Source organism: Penaeus monodon, chromosome 8 (assembly GCF_015228065.2).
Source record: "Penaeus monodon isolate SGIC_2016 chromosome 8, NSTDA_Pmon_1, whole genome shotgun sequence".
In the NCBI taxonomy this organism is placed as follows: Eukaryota; Metazoa; Arthropoda; class Malacostraca; order Decapoda; family Penaeidae; genus Penaeus; species Penaeus monodon.
This window is the reverse complement of record NC_051393.1, coordinates 8,672,199-8,692,198: the sequence shown is the minus strand read 5'-3', so window position 1 is coordinate 8,692,198 and position 20,000 is coordinate 8,672,199. Positions and strand designations below refer to the sequence as shown.

Sequence of the window (20,000 nt, the reverse complement as noted above, 5' to 3'; positions counted from 1 at the left end):
TGTAAAACATTTCTCACTGGCGTTTGTCAATGAATGGCTTTGCAAGGCCTGTCAAATCTCCTGGTGGTTTATTGAGCATGTGCAAATGTTTTTTGTCTAGAATAGCATAAAGAATTACCAAAACATAGAGGTATGATAAAAACTAAAAGAATACATGAATTCATAAAAACAGACACCGACAATTACAAAATAATCATTCTCACAAGTGCATATTAATACACGATGACTTGATGGATCACAATAATGAGTTGTCACATTTGTTTCGATCCTCGCAAGGTAAACAAGACAAGGAATTTGAAAATGAGTCGATTGTCTCTCTTCTGTCCTGTATCTCCTTTATTATCAATTTGTGCATATTTTGCCAATACATTAAATCAGTTTTTAGGTGCCTTAGGCTACTGAGCAATCAATTAAGCACAGATATCTTTAATTGCCAGGTAGTCTACAACCTTTGTTCTATAAAAATGTATATGGTTTAGCTTTATAAGCCTTTGCTGGAATGAATTATATGAAGGATATAAGGTCAGACCTAATCAGTTTCATACTCATGGCTAGTGGTATTGACATCTTCCCTTGAGCATCTTTCCTTGCTAGTTCCACACCGCATTCCTATTCGGTGATGATCTCCACCCATTCCATCCTTCTTCCTCATGCTTCAGTATCTACTTTCAATTCTGCTAGAACCAGACTATATCCTCTACATTTCCAGTGGCCATATTTTCTTCAATTAATGAAGATTTATAGAAAGTAGATAAAGTTCCTGTAACTTGACTTACTGTTAACCTGTTCCTGCTGGGTGACGTGATAGGACGTCATAGCAAACAGCATGGTTGGCAGGTTCAGCCTAACGCCGCGGACTCCCGCGCTCACTGTCTGGCCACTGCCAGATATCACCAGAGCTTAATTACTCTCGGATTTCAGACAACCGGGAATAATGGGCTAAAGGGAACTCAGTCATCTTTACAATGATTTGGAAATTTACCACAAACATTAATTAAAATTATCACAATGCAATCAGTTCATTGTATAAAGAGTTTCGGGCATATTGTTTTGGAAAAGGAAGGTTGAATAGATTTTAGTCGCTTTTTTTTCTATAGGTCAGTTATAGAACATTTAAAATAGACAAAAATAAAGGTTACAGATTGACACTTATTGCTATATCAATTCAGCCCTTACTTAGCATAGATACTTTCCATGGCCACCTAAAGTAAAGCGGTGTTTTATAGACTTTAATGGCCCTAACAAGTAATTGCATGAATTTTACCATTGTGATCTTGATGTTGAGTTGTCATCATGGCAGTAAATCAAGAAAAGTAGGAGTATGTAAAGTGAAATCTTTCTGCTGCCAAAGACATGGGACTTAATAAATGTATGCATGGCCCTATGTCCAATGTGTTGGAATTATTGTGAGCTAGGCAGCTTGTGAAGTTCCTCCCTTAATTCAAGAGCAAAAATAGATTGATAATTGAGTATGATTTTATTCACTTATTATTATTATTATTATTTTTTAATTATTATTATTATTATTATTATTTGTTTTTTTTCCCCTTTTTTCCAGAAGGAAGTAAGGTGTAAACATGGCGAGGGTGTATGTTGGAGGTTTGCACTATAACTGCCGTGAAAGAGACCTGGAAAGGTTTTTCAAGAGGTATGGCAGACTTCGTGATTGCCTTATCAAAAATGGATATGGCTTTGTGGTGAGTATGCTGGGATGTTAGTGTCATTGGACATATTTTCTTTAAAGATTTTTCCCTTTTTTTTTTTTTTTCTAATCTTATTTTGAACCTTACAGGAGTTTGAGGATGAGAGAGATGCAGATGATGCTGTCTATGAAATGAATGGAAGAGAATTGTTAGGAGAAAGGTGAGTTATTCTCCCAAGTATACAACCATAACATTCTTATTGTTATGAGTAGGATTATGATGATATTGTATTACATATGATTTGACATTGTGTACATAATTGGTCAAAATAATCACATCCTCTTTTTATCCCTGTTATATAATCTTTCTCCTTATATTTCCTCTTTCTACGTTACAGTGACTTCTGCTTTCTGCTTTGTCCCATCATCATGCATAATTTTCCTCCACTTTCAGGGTGACTGTAGAACATGCCCGTGGACTTCCAAGAAGGGGTGGTTATGGATTTGGTGGTGGTGGTGGCGGTCGAGATCGTGACCGAGATCGTCGACCAGCTTGGCTTGACAGGTAGGTTCTTATATCATTATTTGGCATATATTGAAGTTTTAAAGATGTAGAGTGAAAAAGCTCTGGAATATGAAATGCATAATCTGACAAGACAATGAAATTCTTGGACATTTTGAGAGCTGTGTTTTCTTGTGTAAAAAAAGACTTCCTTTCTATTTTCTTGGAACATATTTATGAATGAAATACTAGGTATACAAGTTTTCCTGAGAGCTGCTGTATCTATGAATTTCATACGTCTTTTTTCTCTTCTCACTATATAAACACTTTTTATATACTGTGCGTGTGTATGGGCGTGGGCATGTGGACAGCCTCTCTGATTTGGTTGTGTTAATGAACTGTATTCTGCTATTAATTCTTGGGCCAAGTTCATAAATTTTGATTATATAATTTCCATGTCTAATATGGAACACGTTTGATGTAATGATATAAGCCAACTCGTGGATGTGGAATGCACTAGGGATGATTTGACTCTTATCCAAAACAATAGAACCTTTTAATGTCATAGACATTTTCACTAGAAAGTCCTAAAATTTACAAAGTAATTATTATTATTTTTTTTATATAAAAGAATCATTAGCTAGTTTCTGAAAGTGTGTTTATTCTGAATCACTTATATAATGCTAACTTCTGTAAAGCCAGAGGGAATAGTGTGTCCAAGGATATTGTTTATTTACTTATACTTTTTATGCATTTAAGGTATTGAAGGAACTGTAATATAGCAATATGGCTTATGTTGCTTCATATATGGCAAAATGATTTTTTTCTTTCTATTTACACCAACTTTAAACCCAGTTGGTGTTGTTTTTTTATTTTTATTTATTTATTTATTTATTTATTTATTTTTATTTCCATCATACATTCCCCTTATTTCAGTTTTCAATAAATTGCTCTGGCTTTCTAACAGAATGATAAAGTAACAGTTGCAAAATACTCCAAACTCCAAATACACTTCACATTGCTATAACATGCCATAAGCATTTACATTCTAGATTGAGAAGAAGGGTTTGTACGATTTATCATGATGTTAGACAGCACACTGATTTTTCGATATTTACTCTTATCAGCTTTTTTGTTGCCTACTTTATCCCCATTGTTTGGACAACAAATTTTCTTTAAAGAGAATTGTTCAGATCAGTAAAGTATTTTATATATATATATATATTATATATATATATATATATATATATATATATATATATATATATATATATATATATATATATATATATATATATATATAAATTTTTTATTTTATTTTTTTATGCTTCTTGCCTTCTTTCTTTTTCATTTATCCTGAATTCAGATAACTCAGATTTTTCCGTGTTCTAATTATGATTAGGAAAAGGTGAATGTTGAATCAGAAAAAGCTTTGTCCCTTTTGCTTGCTTATCTGTACACTAAATATTACTATTTAATTAGATAAGTTATTTACAGTGAAATAGATGTGGTGAAAGTAATTTTTGGCAAGTTACTTCCATTATTATCAAAGAATGACCCTCAAGTAGGATTTTTACTTTTTGTAAAACCACATTATTCACTATTGTTAAAGAGCGAGTTGGAGTAAGCCAAGTGACCTTCACCGCAGGTACGGCCCCCCAACGAGGACACCTTACAGGGTCATTGTTGAAAATCTGTCATCTCGCATCAGCTGGCAGGTGGGTCTTGCTTATGTTTTTTTTTTTTTTTTTTTTTTTTTTTTTTTTTTTTTTTTTTATTAATTTAACCATTTTTCTCTTCTTTTCTTTCTTTTTCTTTTTTTATATATTTTTTTTTATGGATTGGATATAAGGAGGGGATATACCCTCCTTTTTTTATTGACAGAATTGAGCGTGTGTGTTGGTGTGTTTGGTAGAAGGATAGAAGTGGACTCAATGAGGGATTTAATATGAACATTATCCCCCACAACTCTGGAGTTCTCTCATTTTATATTGTAATATCTTAAGTAGGTAGTTTTCTTAAATGTAAAGTTTTTCAGGTGCATAGCTTGTAAAGCTAGTTGAATTTCTGATTGTTGGAATGATGTGGAAAACTGTTTCCTGAACTTTAAATAGTTATCATTGTTAAAAGATAACTTAGGGTACAACTAAAATTAATGAAAAGGTGCTTATAGTGTGAAAACACATGCAGATGGATTTGTGCATACCACACTTTACATACAACACCCATTCTTATATACATTGATGCATTCACATGCAGTCACTCGGTCATAAGCATGTATAAATATAAACAAAGAACACACATCATTCGTGTGTATATGTTCTACGGACACACTACAAAGTGCTACATGTAACTTTTCATTTATTATAGAATTTTATTATTTTTCTTTTCTATGTTACATAATAAAGATTTTGTGAATTTCAAAAAAATTGATTTAATCTAATTAGTTTTTTTATCAGTCCACATAATTCTCATGATAATCATCAATGTTATCATATTGGCTGTTATTAATTTTTTTTACTGAAGACTCCATTTATCATTTCATTGCATCATCAGTGCCATGTACCAGTTTCACATTAACAGTAATGATAAATATATCAGTACTTTAATTTCATATTTATATATTTATTATTGTTATTATTATTATTATTTCTTAATGACAACATTTATTAGCATGTTTTCATAGTAATTGTTGCTCCTTGTAGCAGTAGTATTGCTGCTGTAGATACTGGTATTGTTCGTTCAAACTTTTTAGTTCTTTGTCTCAGATGTTTTCCCAAAATATTGCCATAACATCAAATTATCATTTAATATTTTTTCGTTTGTGCTTTTATTTGTTAATATAATATCTTTTAATATTATAATTGTTATTATTACTTCTTCCTTTTCATTATTCATGTTATTTTTTCAATTCATTCTGTTTATCGGTGTGCCACTATGATTGTAATGTATGCATTATTATTATTTACATGTTGGTAAACTTTAATATTTGTTAAATGCTTTCTTAGTGGAAGATTTTTTTTTTATTGGCTTTCCTCTTATTTTCTTATTTTTATTTTATCAGCATTGTATTGCCACTAACAACATTCTTGCTGTTTTATAGTCATTTTTTGTTACACTGTAAAAAATATTGCTCGTAATTAGTTGCTTATATTCTTGCTTTTTTTTTTTTTTTTTTTTTTTAATGCATACTGTTTATTACTAGAACTAGTAGTTATGGGAGAGTTAAACTAATTGGTAAATGATAAACTAAATGTAGAAATCTTTAATGTACTGTATTTTTTTCAACAGTCATTTGGTTGGTAGACAGTTCACCAGTTCTAGAATTGTGCAAGCGGTCACTATCTATTCATAAGTATATTATTTGTATATAGTGGTTTGATAAGTTTTGTGTGTGTGATTGAGAATGAATGTGTGTGTGTGATTGAGAATGAATGTGTGTGTGTGTGATTGAGAATGAATGTGTGTGTGTGTGATTGAGAATGAATGTGTGTGTGTGTGATTGAGAATGAATGTGTGTGTGTGTGATTGAGAATGAATGTGTGTGTGTGTGATTGAGAATGAATGTGGTGGTGATTGGAAGATGTGTGTGTGATTGAGAATGAATGTGTGTGTGTGTGTGTGTGTGTGTGATTGAGAATGAATGTGTGTGTGTGTGTGTGTGATTGAGAATGAATGTGTGTGTGTGTGTGTGTGAGATGAATGTGTGTGTGTGTGATTGAGAATGAATGTGTGTGTGTGTGGATGTGTGTGTGTGTGTGTGTGGTGTGTGTGTGTGTGTGAGATTGAGAATGAATGTGGTGTGGTGTGTGTGAGATGATGTGTGTGGTGTGTGTGTGTGATTGAGAATGAATGTGTGTGTGTGTGAATTGAGAGAGAATGGTGTAGTGTGTGGTGTGTGTGGATTGAAAGAATGAATGTGTGTGTGTGATTGAGAATGATGTGTGAGTGTGATTTAAATAATGGTGTGTGATGAGAATGTAATGTGTGTGTTTGTTGTTAGTGATTTGAAATGAATGTTGTGTGTTTTGTGTTGATTGAGAATGAATGTGTGTGAGATTGGGAATGAATGTGTGTGAAAGAAGAGGAATGAGAGTGATGATGTGATGTGTGAGAAGAAGACAAAGAAATGAGAAGGGTATGTATAGAAATGGATGTTGCAGGTAAAACTTTACATTTATTTTTATGGTTTTGTATGGAATGGGTTAAGTCAGTGTTTCTTATAGTTCAAGATATTTGAAATGGAAGGTAATGGTAGTTTATGGCTGTCTGAAGATGCATACATTTGCATGGTTGTAAGTTTTGGCTTTTTTGAATTACAGAAGCTGAGAGCAGTGTTGTGAAAAGTGATAGAAATATATAATAAAATTAGAAGGGTTAAATGTATTTAAAAAATGTGACTTAAAATCGTTGTTTTCTTGGTTCTTATTTATATTTCCTAATAAATTACATCTTTTATGTTTTGGTTGATAAAGATATTAAACTTCATTAATATTAAGAGATCGTTCATTGAACTTAATATTTTTATTTACAATTAAGTGTGTGTATTCCTTACACAGTAATGATCTTTAGAGTTTTTGCTTTTCTAATTTCGGGGAGAGAAGACAACTTTTCTATTCCAGGTGTTCACCATTTTAAGAAGTAGATAAGTGTTCAACAAATAAATTATTAATCTTTTGAAACTTGTTACTCCACTTGGGTTTGTTCATTTTTAAGTAAAAGGACAAAAAAATTGCCAGTTTTAAACTGCACATCATTGGGGGGGAAAAGATAATGCTTACTTTTCTGTGTTGCATGAATAATTTTTGTATGGTATTTTCCAAAGGAAGCGTGTAAACCCTGTAGATATCATAAAGCTATTACTCTTTTTATGTTAGGTGGAAATAATTTAATTTGGCTATGTTAGGTGGAAATAATTTAATTTGGCCGTGGATTGATATTTATTTAAGCTTTATTTGAATGAGCTTTGTCTTGAGTACATATTTCTGCAGTATGTTGTGTGTTCAGGAGTGAGATAAATGCATGCAGTCCTGTATTTTTATAAAGAAACAAACACGAGCTGATTCATAATCACAGAGACATGCACACACCCCCTCTCACACAGACATGCACACTCACCCTCTCACACAGACATGCACACTCACCCTCTCACACAGACATGCACACTCACCCTCTCACACAGACATGCACCTACACATCCTCTCGCACAGACATGCACCTACACATCCTCTCGCACAGACATGCACCTACACATCCTCTCGCACAGACATGCACCTACACATCCTCTCGCACAGACATGCACCTACACATCCTCTCGCACAGACATGCACCTACACATCCTCTCGCACAGACATGCACCTACACATCCTCTCGCACAGACATGCACCTACACATCCTCTCGCACAGACATGCACCTACACATCCTCTCGCACAGACATGCACCTACACATCCTCTCGCACAGACATGCACCTACACATCCTCTCGCACAGACATGCACCTACACATCCTCTCGCACAGACATGCACCTACACATCCTCTCGCACAGAAATTCACACACACAGACATGCACATACACACACGCAAGGGAGGGGGCGGTGAGAGAGAGAGAGAGAGGGAGAGGGGAGTGGACAAGAGAGAGAGAGAGAGGGAGGGAGGGAGAAGGGAGGTGGACAAGAGAGAGAGAGAGAGAGAGAGAGAGAGAGAGAAGGGAGGTGGACAAGAGAGAGAGAGAGAGAGGGAGGGAGGGAGGGAGAAGGGAGGTGGACAAGAGAGAGAGAGAATCTTGTACTGACTCATTGGACATTTGCATGCCTCCCATTGTGTGACACCTGTGTTCATATTACGTTGACCATGGTTGATAGGAAGGCCAGAAAATCTGGCAAAAAGGGTTATGTTTAAACTTGAAGTCCTGGAAAGATAGGCCTTATTTTAAAACAAAAGTTAATATTCTCTCTCTCTCTCTCTCCTCTCTCTCTCTCTCTTTCTCTCTCATCTCCTCTCTCCTCTCCTCTCATCTCTCTCCTCTCACTCTCTCTCTCATTCTCTCTCTCTCCTCTCTCCTCTCTCTCTCTCTCTCGTCTCCTCTTCTCCTCCTCTCTCTCCCCTCCTCCCTCCCTCTCTCTCTCCTCTCTCTCTCTTCTCCTCTCCTCTCTCTCCCCGCCCCTCTCTCTCTCTCCTTACTCTCTCTCTCTCCTCTCCTCTCTTCCTCTCTCTCTCTCTCTCTCTCTCTCTCTCCCTCTCTCTCTCCTCTCTCTCTCTCTCCTCTCTCTCTCTCCTCTCTCTCTCTCTCTCGCTCTCTCTCCTCTCTCTTCTCTCTCTCTCTCTCTCTCTCTCTCCTCCCTCTCTCTCCCTCTCTCTCTCTCTCTCTCTCTCTCTCTCTCTCTCTCTCTCTCCTCTCTCTCTCTCTCTCTACTCTCTCTCTCTCTCCCTCTCCCTATCATCCTTATCCTTTCTATCCTTGTATTGCGCACATATTATACCTCATTGACAATGGCGTCTGCTTAGCTTGATTCCCCATATCTCATGATCAAAGCCTTATATTTGTTGTTGATTTTTTCTCTGCTCAACTTCTTTGTATAAATGGTTTCTTGTTAATTTTTGTATGCTTCATAAGTTGACATTTACTTGTACTATAATACTAAAAATGGTAATGAAAAGTTTATCATATAGTTGAAAGCAATTGGTATTGGAATGTTGAAGGCAAGTTACAAGGTTTTTAAGTATGGAACAGCTAGTTTATTTACCACAAAAACGGTTCCACAATTTTTTTTTAAAGTCCTGTTGTGCTTGGTCATCTGCAAAATATTTGTTGCATTAAACATTACATTATCTGATATTAGTTCAGACAAAAAGAGGATTTTTATTGGTAATTCAAAGGGCTCTCCAGTTTCAACTAGGTTTATTGTTTAAGCTTTGGCAATATTTCTACATCATACGAAAGAGTAATTTAAAACACTTAACCCATTGGATCCGGATGCTTCACTGGCATCACCATGGCCCTAAATTCGGGCATTAGTTTTACTTCAGCGGCTACTCTGCCATGGGCACACATGGAAACACACATGGATTCCATGCCTCCCCTTTGCAATGTTTTTTCTTTCTTTCTGTTTATGCATAAGAGTTTTGAGCATTTTTGCCATTTTCCACGGTCTCAATTTATCATTTTAGTGTGCTTTATCCAGATGGTAATAGACACAGACTATATCATATCTCTAGGTAGTTAATAACAATAACACTTTTTATTTGTATAATTATTATTATTTTTTCTTATTTTATTTATTTTTTTTTTTTTTCATAACATTCCATTTTCTGTAATATAACCTGTTCCACTAATCAAGGCAAGCCGGAATAGGATCCTTAGCATGGAAATGGCATCCTCCCTGGAGCCAGTCAAGGTCCACAGATGGTACATTCGTAGCTCATTTATTGATGGGACCAATGCTGAAGTCCCTTTCTAAATGCTTACTGAGTCTAATCACTCTCCAAGAGCTTTGTACATTCATGGGAAGTCATTCCCATCACCCTGGCCTTCAGCTGAAATTCTCACAATGGCAAGTTCCCATCTCCCTTCCCCTTGCATAAATTTTCCCATGATGGCATATGAAATGTCACCTGCCCCTCAAGCCAAATACTTTCTTGATGTGATGGTCACATCATCCGGATCATAGGGGTTAATTACACTAGGATTTGGCCTTTCTGAATGTAATTAATGCTAGTAACATGCTACAGTATATCGTAACAAATCAGTCACTCGACACATTGATGATGACCTCGGTGCAAAGAGCTGATTTCTTTTCTGTTTTTGCAGCAGTTATGATAAGTAATTGTTTTGCTACATTATTTAAAGATAACCCTTCAAAACCTCCCAGAGGTCAAATATATAGGCCTTTATTTTATTTATTTATTTTTTTATTATTATTATTATTTTTTACTATTGTAGTCTTGAACATAAAGCCTTCCTCCACAAACTTCATTCTCCTCCACCCCTATCTTTGAAAATTCAAGAGATTTTCCTACTCCTTTCTTGACCTCCTCTTCTACATTCTCACACCTCTTTTCTTCCTCTTTCTCCTCCAACACACTGGGCTCTTCCTTTCCTCTCATACATTTCTCCCCCCTCCCCTGCCTTAAAAGGTAAAAAGTGTAAAACATGAAAGGCACAGGTAGTTCAGAACCATTGATTTGTAGCTGGCAATTTGAAATGTTTCTGATTCTTTTATGTTTTGACATATTTTTCTAAAATTTCTACATAGCTTAGTAGTTGACAATTTTTTGCAGGCTCATAGCCCCCCCTTTTCTTTTTCTTCTTTTTCTTTTCTTTTCTTTCCCTTCCTCCTCTCTCTCTCTCTCTCTCTCTCTCTCTCTCTCTCTCTCTCTCTCTCTCTCTCTCTCCCTCTCTCTCTCTCTCTCTCTCTCTCTCTCCCTCCCTTTCCCTTTCCCTTTCCCTTTCCCTTTCCCTTTCCCTTTCCCCTTCCTTCCCTCTCCCTCTCCCTCTCCCTCTCCCTCTCCCTCTCCCTCTCCCTCTCCCTCTCCCTCTCCCTCTCCCTCTCCCTCTCCCTCTCCCTCTCCCTCTCCCCTCCCCCCATACCTTCACACTTGCTCATTTCTGTCTTTGTATCTGTCTCCCTCTCCTCCTCTCCCCTCTCCCCTCTCCCCCTACCCTCATCTGTCATTCCCTTCCTCTCCTCTCTTAACTTCTTATAACTCACTCCACCCTAACATCATCTATCCATGCCCTCCCTTCCACTCTTCTATTTTCTTCATTCCTCATATATTTGTGCAAACACAATCCATTGCTGCTGGTAGGGCATGTATTTTGTTTGCAAATAGATGTTTCTAGGAGTATTAGTCATCAAGGAATCCGTTGCAAAACTTATTAAAAACTATGCTCTTTACCCTATTCATTGACTGGCCTTTATGAAAAGCATTTAGTATTGTTGTTAATGTTATTATGTCATTTATTTTGATATTAATAAAGATCATGGTATTAGAAATCAAATTCAGGGAATAGGATAAACAAGTTAGATGAGGTAGGCCTAATAGTTGATTCCTTGGCAACTAAATGCTTTTGAAACCTTCTATGTTTAAACAAAATTGACAAACTACAGTGGACAGTTCATGTACCCAGCACCAGTGGGTTAAGATTGCAATAAGGGGAAAGCTTTGATCTCTGATTTTAGAGTTTGATTTACTTAAGTTTATTTTTTAAACTGTATGAACTTCTAAGTGAAATCTTTTCAAATAAGTTTAGAGTAGATCAGGCTTTGTAATAAGCATTTCTGATGATCCTTTCAATAACTTGTAATATCAAACATAAATGAGATCATTTTGATGTCTGCTAATCAACATTATTTAAATTTGTTTCAATACTGTAAAGGGCTCTATCAGCTATCCACCTTAGTATTACTTTTTTTTTATACCTGCCAAGCAATATATTTATTCTCAGACCTTATCTTGATCAGATAAAGATTTGTTTACAATCCAGAACATGCTCTTACCTAATGCATTTCTGGACACCAGAAGAATCCCCTTATTTGTATCTACATATTTGCAGGCAATTTTTTCCCCACTTTCCTATCTATAAAATGTAAAACACTCGCATTTTTTTAGTAAATGCCAATTCATTTTATACTTTGTTTCATAGACTGTATTGTTATTGATACTTAACTACTCAACAATTCAGTGAATGTTAATATGCACTTCAGTACTTGAAGAAGGGTTGCTTTAATTCATGTATTATTTTCATAATACTTATATATTTATTCTATTTCTACACCCTCTCCTAAGGAGGGGAGACATTGTCATGGACTGTGAGCATGCATGCTTCATTACCTCTAATTGGGAATTAAACTTGTAAGCTTTAAGCATGGTCAGGTTACCCTTAGAAGAGAAATATTTTTAAGTTTGCCAGGAAAAGGCCTTATAGGAAATGAGTAAATAACCTGAAACCATTAAAATATCAGTGGAAAAATATACCATGAGGTCAAAGGCTTTTTAATAGGTATGGTCGATGTCCTTGTTACAAATGTGTACATGTATATACAGTATATACGATTCTAGTAGTGATTATGTGACAGCCTCAAGACAAATATAAAACAACTTGCAATAAAGTTGGATAATTGTTAATTGAGTAGGAGGATGGTCATAGGTTTATTAATATTCTAGTTTGAATTCAGGCATGGTAGTGGTAAAGAAGATAGGGTATTAAGATGGAGAAGAGTCACGGATATTTATGAGTAATGTGAAATACTGAAACTCGTGCTGCGCTCTATGTTAAACATTCCGCCTATGTTTTAAGATGGCCCCCCCCACACCCGGTGAGTGAGAAGTAGAGGTGGACGGGAGAGGCCGGGAGGTTACCAAGAACAACCCGGACGTACCCCTGCCGTCCCACACTGTCCCAGGGGGCCGGCCCGTCCCACCCAGCTGGACCGAGGGCCTGACCAATAATCTGCGTAGCATGAGTTACGCCCACGTTAGGGTATAACTACCTGCTGTTGCCTTCATACATGATTATATCATCAGTGGTTTGAGAAAGTCCCTTACTTTGCTTTCCTTATTTCCTCCTTGGTTATTGTTTGTATGAATGCTTGCTCTAGTTCTGTGTTGTAGCTGAAGCATCATCTCTCCTTAACACTTAGCCTCCCCATTAAGCCAGGCACAGTGGCAGGATGTCTCACAAGTGAGCTGACAGAGTAGGGCAGGGTTGAAGCATGTTGGTGATTGGCCAATCACAGCTCATCTGCCTGGGGGAAGTCCACCCAGCCAACAATATGGAAGGCACATTACAGGAAGGCAGGGAAGCTGACACAGTGCATGATTGTATATGCCAGATACCTCTTCATCTACCTCTAGCTCAGGAACTTGTTCACTGGAAAAAAAAAAGCTTCCTTGAAAATTAAGCTTTAGATAGTCAGGTGAGAAGAGTCCCTTGCTGAGACAGTGACCTTCTGAAATGAAGCATTATAAACACTACTCACAGATTCACTTTAGGTCCCTCATATAGGTTTTCATTTTAACCTCTGGTAGTAAGCTTTATTTTATTTATTTATTTTTAGTGTAAATGGAATCATTTAATAATTTGTTAATGAACTATTTTTCTAATTAAAATGTTTTTTCTTAATCTGCTGCAGGATCTCAAGGATTACATGCGCAAAGCAGGAGAAATTACCTTTGCAGATGCCCACAAGCACCGTCGCTATGAAGGGTAAGTGAAATTTTATCATATATTTTAAAAGTACAATGCAGTAGAAGTTGCTCATGTTTGCTAATGCTTTTAATTTTTATCTATATAGTGCATGAAGAGTATTGTGTTGTGTGAAAGTTAGTGAATGCTATATATACATTTTTTTCTCTCCTCCCCCCCTGCTAGTGTTGTAGAGTTTGCCACCCGGTCTGACATGAAGAGGGCCATTGAGAAGTTAGACGATACTGAACTGAATGGAAGGCGAATTAGGCTGATTGAGGATCGACAACACTCCCGTTCCCGCTCAAGATCTCGCAGGCGATCTCGTTCACGTTCACGATCCCGCAGGTCATATTCAAGGTCAAGGTAAGTGGTTCATCTTTAATGTGAGGTTAATAAAAAGTAAAATTATGACAGTAAAATTAGTCAATTTATGCCAGTCAGCATCAATGACATATCAACTAATACTGAAATGTGATTGCAGATCAAGAGGTAGGAGTCGTTCTCGTTCAAGGTCAAGGAGATCAAGAACTAAGTCACGATCAAGGTCCAGGTCTAAGGATTCTCGCTCACGGTCACGTTCCCGATCCCGTTCAAGGTCCCCTCGATCACGTTCGAGGTCAAAATCGCGATCTAGGTCCAGGTCAAAGTCTGTGTAAGTAGCCATCCTTAAAAGCTGTTGAAATACCTGTTGAAATCTATTCACAAATTTTTATATATATATATATATATATATATTATATATATAATATATATATATATATATATATATTTATACATATATAATATATATATAATATATACATATATACATATATACAAATAATTATACATATATACATAATATATATATATAATAACAAATATATACATTATATATATATATATATCATAATATACATACATTACATATATACATAATATATACATATACATAATATATACATATACTATAATATATACATATTACATACATATATATATATATAATACATATATACATACATATATTACTATATATATTAAATATATAATATATATATAATACATATATAAATATATACATATATATATATATATATATATATATATATATATATATATACATACTTCTTTATAAAGTTAATTATATTGTAATTATGTTTACAGAGAAAGAAAGAGGTCAAGATCAGGTGGAAGAGATAGCCGTTCACGATCAGGCTCCAGAAAGATGTCAGAAGAGCCATTAGATAAGCCTAAGGAAATGGAGACAGCTCGTTCTCGCAGCAGATCCCATAGTAGATCACGATCTAGATCTCGCAGCCCAATAGATAACAAGAAAGAAACTTCTCGATCTCGCTCACGGTCACGGTCAAGGTCACGATCACGATCACCCTCTGCTTCACCACGTAGACGTGACAGTCGCTCTGGATCTCGTTCAAGGTCACCCCAGGAAAATGGACATGACCATCCTGAGGATGAATAATGAGTATGGTCATTATGTATAGACACAAAATATTTAGTTTAGACCAGTGTTCCTAATAAAGCACATCTTGGCCAGATAATATTAATGAAGAAAATTGCTAAGAGTATTTCAACAATAACAATAATAGTAAGATTTTATTAGTGTCCTTGTTGATAAGTGTTTGTATTAGATATGTATATATTTTGTATGTCCTGTATGTCCGTATGTATGCATATTTGTATGTATTAGTTATGTATATATATTTAATACACACTTCAAAACATTTTACTCTTTGCCATAGTTCTTCTAAGGGAACACTTGCATATTGGCATTTTTAGAAAAAATGTTTTTACAAAAAATATAAAAATAAAAATAAAATTGAAACCATGGAATCAAGATATAGCATTGAAAATTGTATTTTATGCACTAATGCTATTTTACATTTCGTTATGCTTCTATGTATAAGAAAGGTTTTTTGGAGTATGTGAACTAAATGGGTTATTTTATTTTTTTTATTTATTTATTTATTTTTTTTCTTATGTGAAACACCCACGCTGGTCACAATATTAGCTGGTAAGTCCAGTGGCACTGGGTAGATATGCTGTAAACAATTCAGAGTATTATCAGTACTTTGGAGTAGGTCATGCTTGGTTGTTAATTGAGCTCTCCTTTCAAATTATCTGCCTTTTTCAGTAGATATGGAGATGGATAATTTTACTTGAATAATAGTATGTTTATATGAAGAGTTTTGTACCATCATTTTCTTGTTTTCTTTCTTGTTCTCTTTATGATTTTGAAAAGAAAAGGAGAAAGTTGTGGGGATTTTTTTTTTTTTTTTTTTTTTTTTTTTTTTTTAATAATTTTCCCCATATTTAATTTCATATATGCTGTGGTGTACTGTGGTTTGTTCAAGATAGTACAAAGAAACATCTTTTGGACACAATAAGTTCTTGTGTTAAGATTTGATGGTGAATATATTGTATTCCCTTATGACCCACATACATTATTTAGGGAGTTGAGATTCTTGGTAGATTGTCGTTGTTGTTCAAAATTTATTAAGTGCCTTTGTTTAAAAATGATAATCTCATGCATTGAGATGAAACCAAATATTAGCACCATGCATCATGCTCTTAAAAATTTGTGGTTGTCTTTATAACTAAAACTTTTTTGTGGTGTGAAAAGGGGTGTGCTTACAACTCGCCATGAGTATCTACTGTAAGCAATTATGAAGTTGCTACTTTTGTCTAGATTTATGATTGTATGTATAGGGATTTTTTTTAGAAAGTGATTGACACTGGAGATTATTATATGATTTTGTAATTATTGCATATTCTAGCATTGTTTTACCAAGGGTATATCATACAGTGTATGGAGAAACTTGTGTTTGATAGGCAGGTAACCAAGTGTTTCAACTCCAGTTGTCATTATACAATAAGATTCTCGTGTAGCCATTGATATATGGCAATTTTGAACTGAAATAAAATAGATGTTACCAAATTTTGTTTTTCCTTATAATCTAATTCTTTAAGAACACATGAATTCAGTCTGAAATGGAGCTACTCCTGCCTCACCACGTTTATTATGAACCAGAGAGGCCATACAAAGCACTACAGTTTTTTACTTAACAGTGGATGGCCACAAATCAACCAGTTTCCTGATAATTGCCATATAGACACAACAAACATTTGATTTGCTTTGCCATGGCAACCCCCCCAATCCCTTGCCCGTTGTTGTCGTGGGGGGGCTTAGGAGGCGGAGACTGGGACCCAATGATGGGGAACTCCCCAACCTTGGGACTCAGCCCTCGACCCCAACTAATTTTGCATGGTCTTTATTTTCCTTCCCACCTTTCGTTTCTGTCCCTTCACCAAACCCTTCTACTATCCACCTCCTAAGGTGTGAGAGCCGTGCTGAAAGGATGAAAGGCTGACTTTGTGCCAGTCCTGAACGGCCTGAGGGAGCCATGGGCACGGTATTCCCCTGATTTAGTTATCTAGCCCTTACCCCTCAAGGGGACCCTAGGGGTGGACTGTTTATCCCCAACTAATCCAGGCTTACCATGGCCAATAATGAAAACTTTCTCCACTATTAGGGCAATGAGGCTTGCCCCTTTATCAAAATAGCCCCAAAGATGTAAACTCATCCGATTCCCTGACCCCAGGCTCTCCCCTTTTACCACGGCTCCGACACTGCAACAACTACCCCCTCATCAATGCCTACTAGTACAGTAGCCTTAAGGAACATTTCCACTTTCCCAGCAAACCCCAACCCTTTATCACCTCTACCCCCACAACCTCCCTCAACACTACTCCATCGTCACGCACCCGCCCTTCGACTACCCCTATCACTACAACAATATTGAATACCCTCTTCAGCGCAGCCAAATGGGACCGATTTTTCGTGATCCCTCCCACAGCTCCCTACTCTGACAACACCCTTCTCTTCCAACAATGTCTCCAAAAACAAGTAGGTAAAGTCTCTTTCCGTAGCCGACCCGACCGCTCCCGTCTTGTCACAGTAACATCCGAAAACCAAGCTATAGCATTAACAAAACTAACAGACATATATGGTAACCCCATCCTTGCAGAACCCCATCCAACCCTTAATAGTTGCACCGGAACAGTTTCAATCTCCCCAGCAAATTGCCCAATCTATGACAAAGATTGGTCAGATTGTGGAGAAGACCTACTTGCCTGTCTCACAGACTATGATGCAACGTCAGTACAATGCTACTCCATTCCCCCCAGAGGTAATCGAAAGAAACCCACTAACATAGCCAAAATTACCTTCCGTAGACATGACCTTCCCTTTAACGTCTATATAGGAGGAGAATCCCTCCCTGTTTGTCCATACCAACCTCCTCCACGTCAGTGCCAAAATTGTTGGCGTCTAGAACACCCAGCCAAACATTGCCGTTCCACAGCCAGATGCCCACTATGTGCCCAACCTGGCCATACCCGATCTAACTGCCCTGCACAATCACGCACATGTGCCAACTGTGGCGGCCCCCATAATGTATTTTATAGGGGCTGTCCCACCTACAAGTTTGAGTCTGAGGTAGCAACTCTCAGATTCAAACTTGGACTCACACTACGTGAAGCCAGACAAGAAGCACGTCGACGTGGTTTCTCTCTTACTCCTTACTCCAGTAATACTGCCCATTCTATTCTACCAATTCTCCTAAACCCACCCCCCCTACATCTAAACCCCCCTCTTCTACCTCCTACCTTCCCCAGTCAAACTCTTTTGCCATCCTAAATCCAGACACTCCAATCTCTACTACAGATATCTCAATCACCACCACAACCCCAACACCTTCCCCTCTCCCTCCTCGCACTACCCGTAACAGACAGAACAAACGTTCCACCCCCTCTTTCCCCTACCACACAATCACCCCCACCTTCCTTTACTCCTTTGCTTGAGACACCAGTCCTCTCTGCCCCCCCGCACAAGAAAGCCTATATTCCCCAAAACTCCCAAACCAACTCAGAAGAAGAAACCATTGAAAATATTCAAGATTACTAATGAAAACTGACACTCAACCTCCAAATCTTACAACTCCTGCTCCTTCCACACTCCAAGTAACTGCTGATATCCATCCTCCTCCTAACGATATCCCCCCTACACCCAATCCTCCTACCCCCTCCCAACACAGCCCATCCCCCCGACCCCAACCCCCGCCCACATTATCCCTCCCACCATCCCCTCTATCCCTTCCACTCCCTCCTGGATACACACGTGAATCCCTTATGTCACAAGTATCCCCTTCCTCAGACCCTCCATCTCCTAATACCCCTCCTAGTAGAACACCAACTCCCACACCTCTCCCATCTCAGACCTCTCAGTCCTTTTCCCACCCTCTAGCTGCTTCCCCCCTCAAAATCAGTAAAGTATAACTCCTTCATTAGAATATTCGCGGTTTCCGCTCCCACAGACCTGACCTTCGTCATATTCCTCTTATAGTCCATCTATTTGCCTTCAAGAGACCTTTCTAACACATCCTCCAATACCAATCCCAATAATCATTTAATCATCCATACATATCAATCAGAAAACACCTTATGTCACACCTCCCTTTCAAACCAATGTCCCTTGCACAGTTATCCGTATCTTCCTTGTTCCTTATATAATGTTCCCCTTTCAATCCCACACATCCTATTATCGTGCCCACGTTTTGAAACAACCCGTACCTCTGCTTTCCCCCATCTATCCTCCCTTCACCGACCTCCCAACCTATCAGACATCCTTTCAGAATCCCACACTTTCTGCTTCAACAACCTATTCTCTTTCCTCAAACGTATACATATCCTTCATCTAATCTAACTCCTTACCACACCCGACCCTAACCCTTTCACTCACCAATTCCTTTGCCCAGCTTAGACAACTAATCACTAACTCAACCACCCTTCCCAAACATTAACTATAGTGCTACATGACCTTAGATGTCTAGCACATTTCTCTTGCTTTTAACCATTAACCATTTGCCATGGCAATATACTTCTTGTGTATCCCTTGCTGGGAGTCCAAGCAGTTGGATGTGGCTTAGGAACAGGTAACCTTGAGTATCTCCCAGGAACACCCAAACCCTTGCTTTTTCTAGTTGGTGGTGGTGGTGGGAGGGGCTTAGAATATTGAAACAAGCCCAATATAGGGGCTCACCTCAACTTAGACCTCAGACCATCCTCAACTAATTTTGTATGGTCTTTTCTTTTCTCCTTTTCTTCTCATTCTCTTCTGTCCACTTGTCCTAATCTTTAACTCGTTTTTGGGAATCCACAAACTTCACTTTATGAACTAAAAAACTTCCTTAACTGAGGGCTTTCCCTCAAGCCCAAGATTGTGCATCATGATGTTTTCTAACTAGTGTGCACAATTATGGTCATCTTTCCAACACAAAGCCAGCCTCCAATACTTTCAGCACAGCTTTAAATAAGATGAGAAGGAAAAGTAAGGGGAAAAGAAAAGACCATGCAAAATTAGTTGAGGCAAGAGCTGAGGTCCAAGGCAGGGGTGATCTACATTGGACCTCAGGCCCCGTCTACTAAAACCCCACGATAACAACAGGCATGGGTTTGGGGGGGTAATGGATAAAGTAGTTTATGATATTAGTTCACTGCTAAAGAATTCTTGTAAAAAAATGGTCAAAGTACAATTTAGGAAATTAGGTAAATACTAAAGAATTTTAGTAAATTAATATAGTGATAATGAATACAAACATTGGCAGTC

General features: G+C 37.2%; 2 protein-coding genes across 4 annotated transcripts in view; one reads left to right on the top strand and one right to left on the bottom strand.

The window, feature by feature from the left end:
• LOC119576118 (serine/arginine-rich splicing factor 5-like) overlaps positions 1-16,271 on the top strand; it is a 17,853-nt gene extending 1,582 nt beyond the window's left edge. For 2 of the 3 annotated variants that reach the window (XM_037923674.1, XM_037923675.1), the window contains exons 2-9: positions 1,559-1,697; positions 1,793-1,863; positions 2,097-2,207; positions 3,757-3,862; positions 13,278-13,351; positions 13,517-13,696; positions 13,815-13,985; positions 14,480-16,271. In XM_037923674.1, coding sequence (XP_037779602.1) covers positions 1,578-1,697; positions 1,793-1,863; positions 2,097-2,207; positions 3,757-3,862; positions 13,278-13,351; positions 13,517-13,696; positions 13,815-13,985; positions 14,480-14,795 — 1,149 coding nt within the window. In that variant the 5' untranslated portion in view covers positions 1,559-1,577 and the 3' untranslated portion in view covers positions 14,796-16,271. The remainder of the gene's footprint in view (positions 1-1,558; positions 1,698-1,792; positions 1,864-2,096; positions 2,208-3,756; positions 3,863-13,277; positions 13,352-13,516; positions 13,697-13,814; positions 13,986-14,479) is intronic. The other variant, XM_037923676.1, reaches the window with a different exon arrangement.
• A 3,720-nt stretch (positions 16,272-19,991) lies between these two features.
• The window catches only part of LOC119576117 (thyroid transcription factor 1-associated protein 26 homolog), an 11,860-nt gene continuing 11,851 nt past the window's right edge, over positions 19,992-20,000 (bottom strand). Inside the window, exon 4 of the mRNA XM_037923673.1 lies at positions 19,992-20,000. This exon is cut by the window's right edge and continues 1,566 nt beyond it. The gene's annotated coding sequence lies outside the window, so the exon portion shown is untranslated.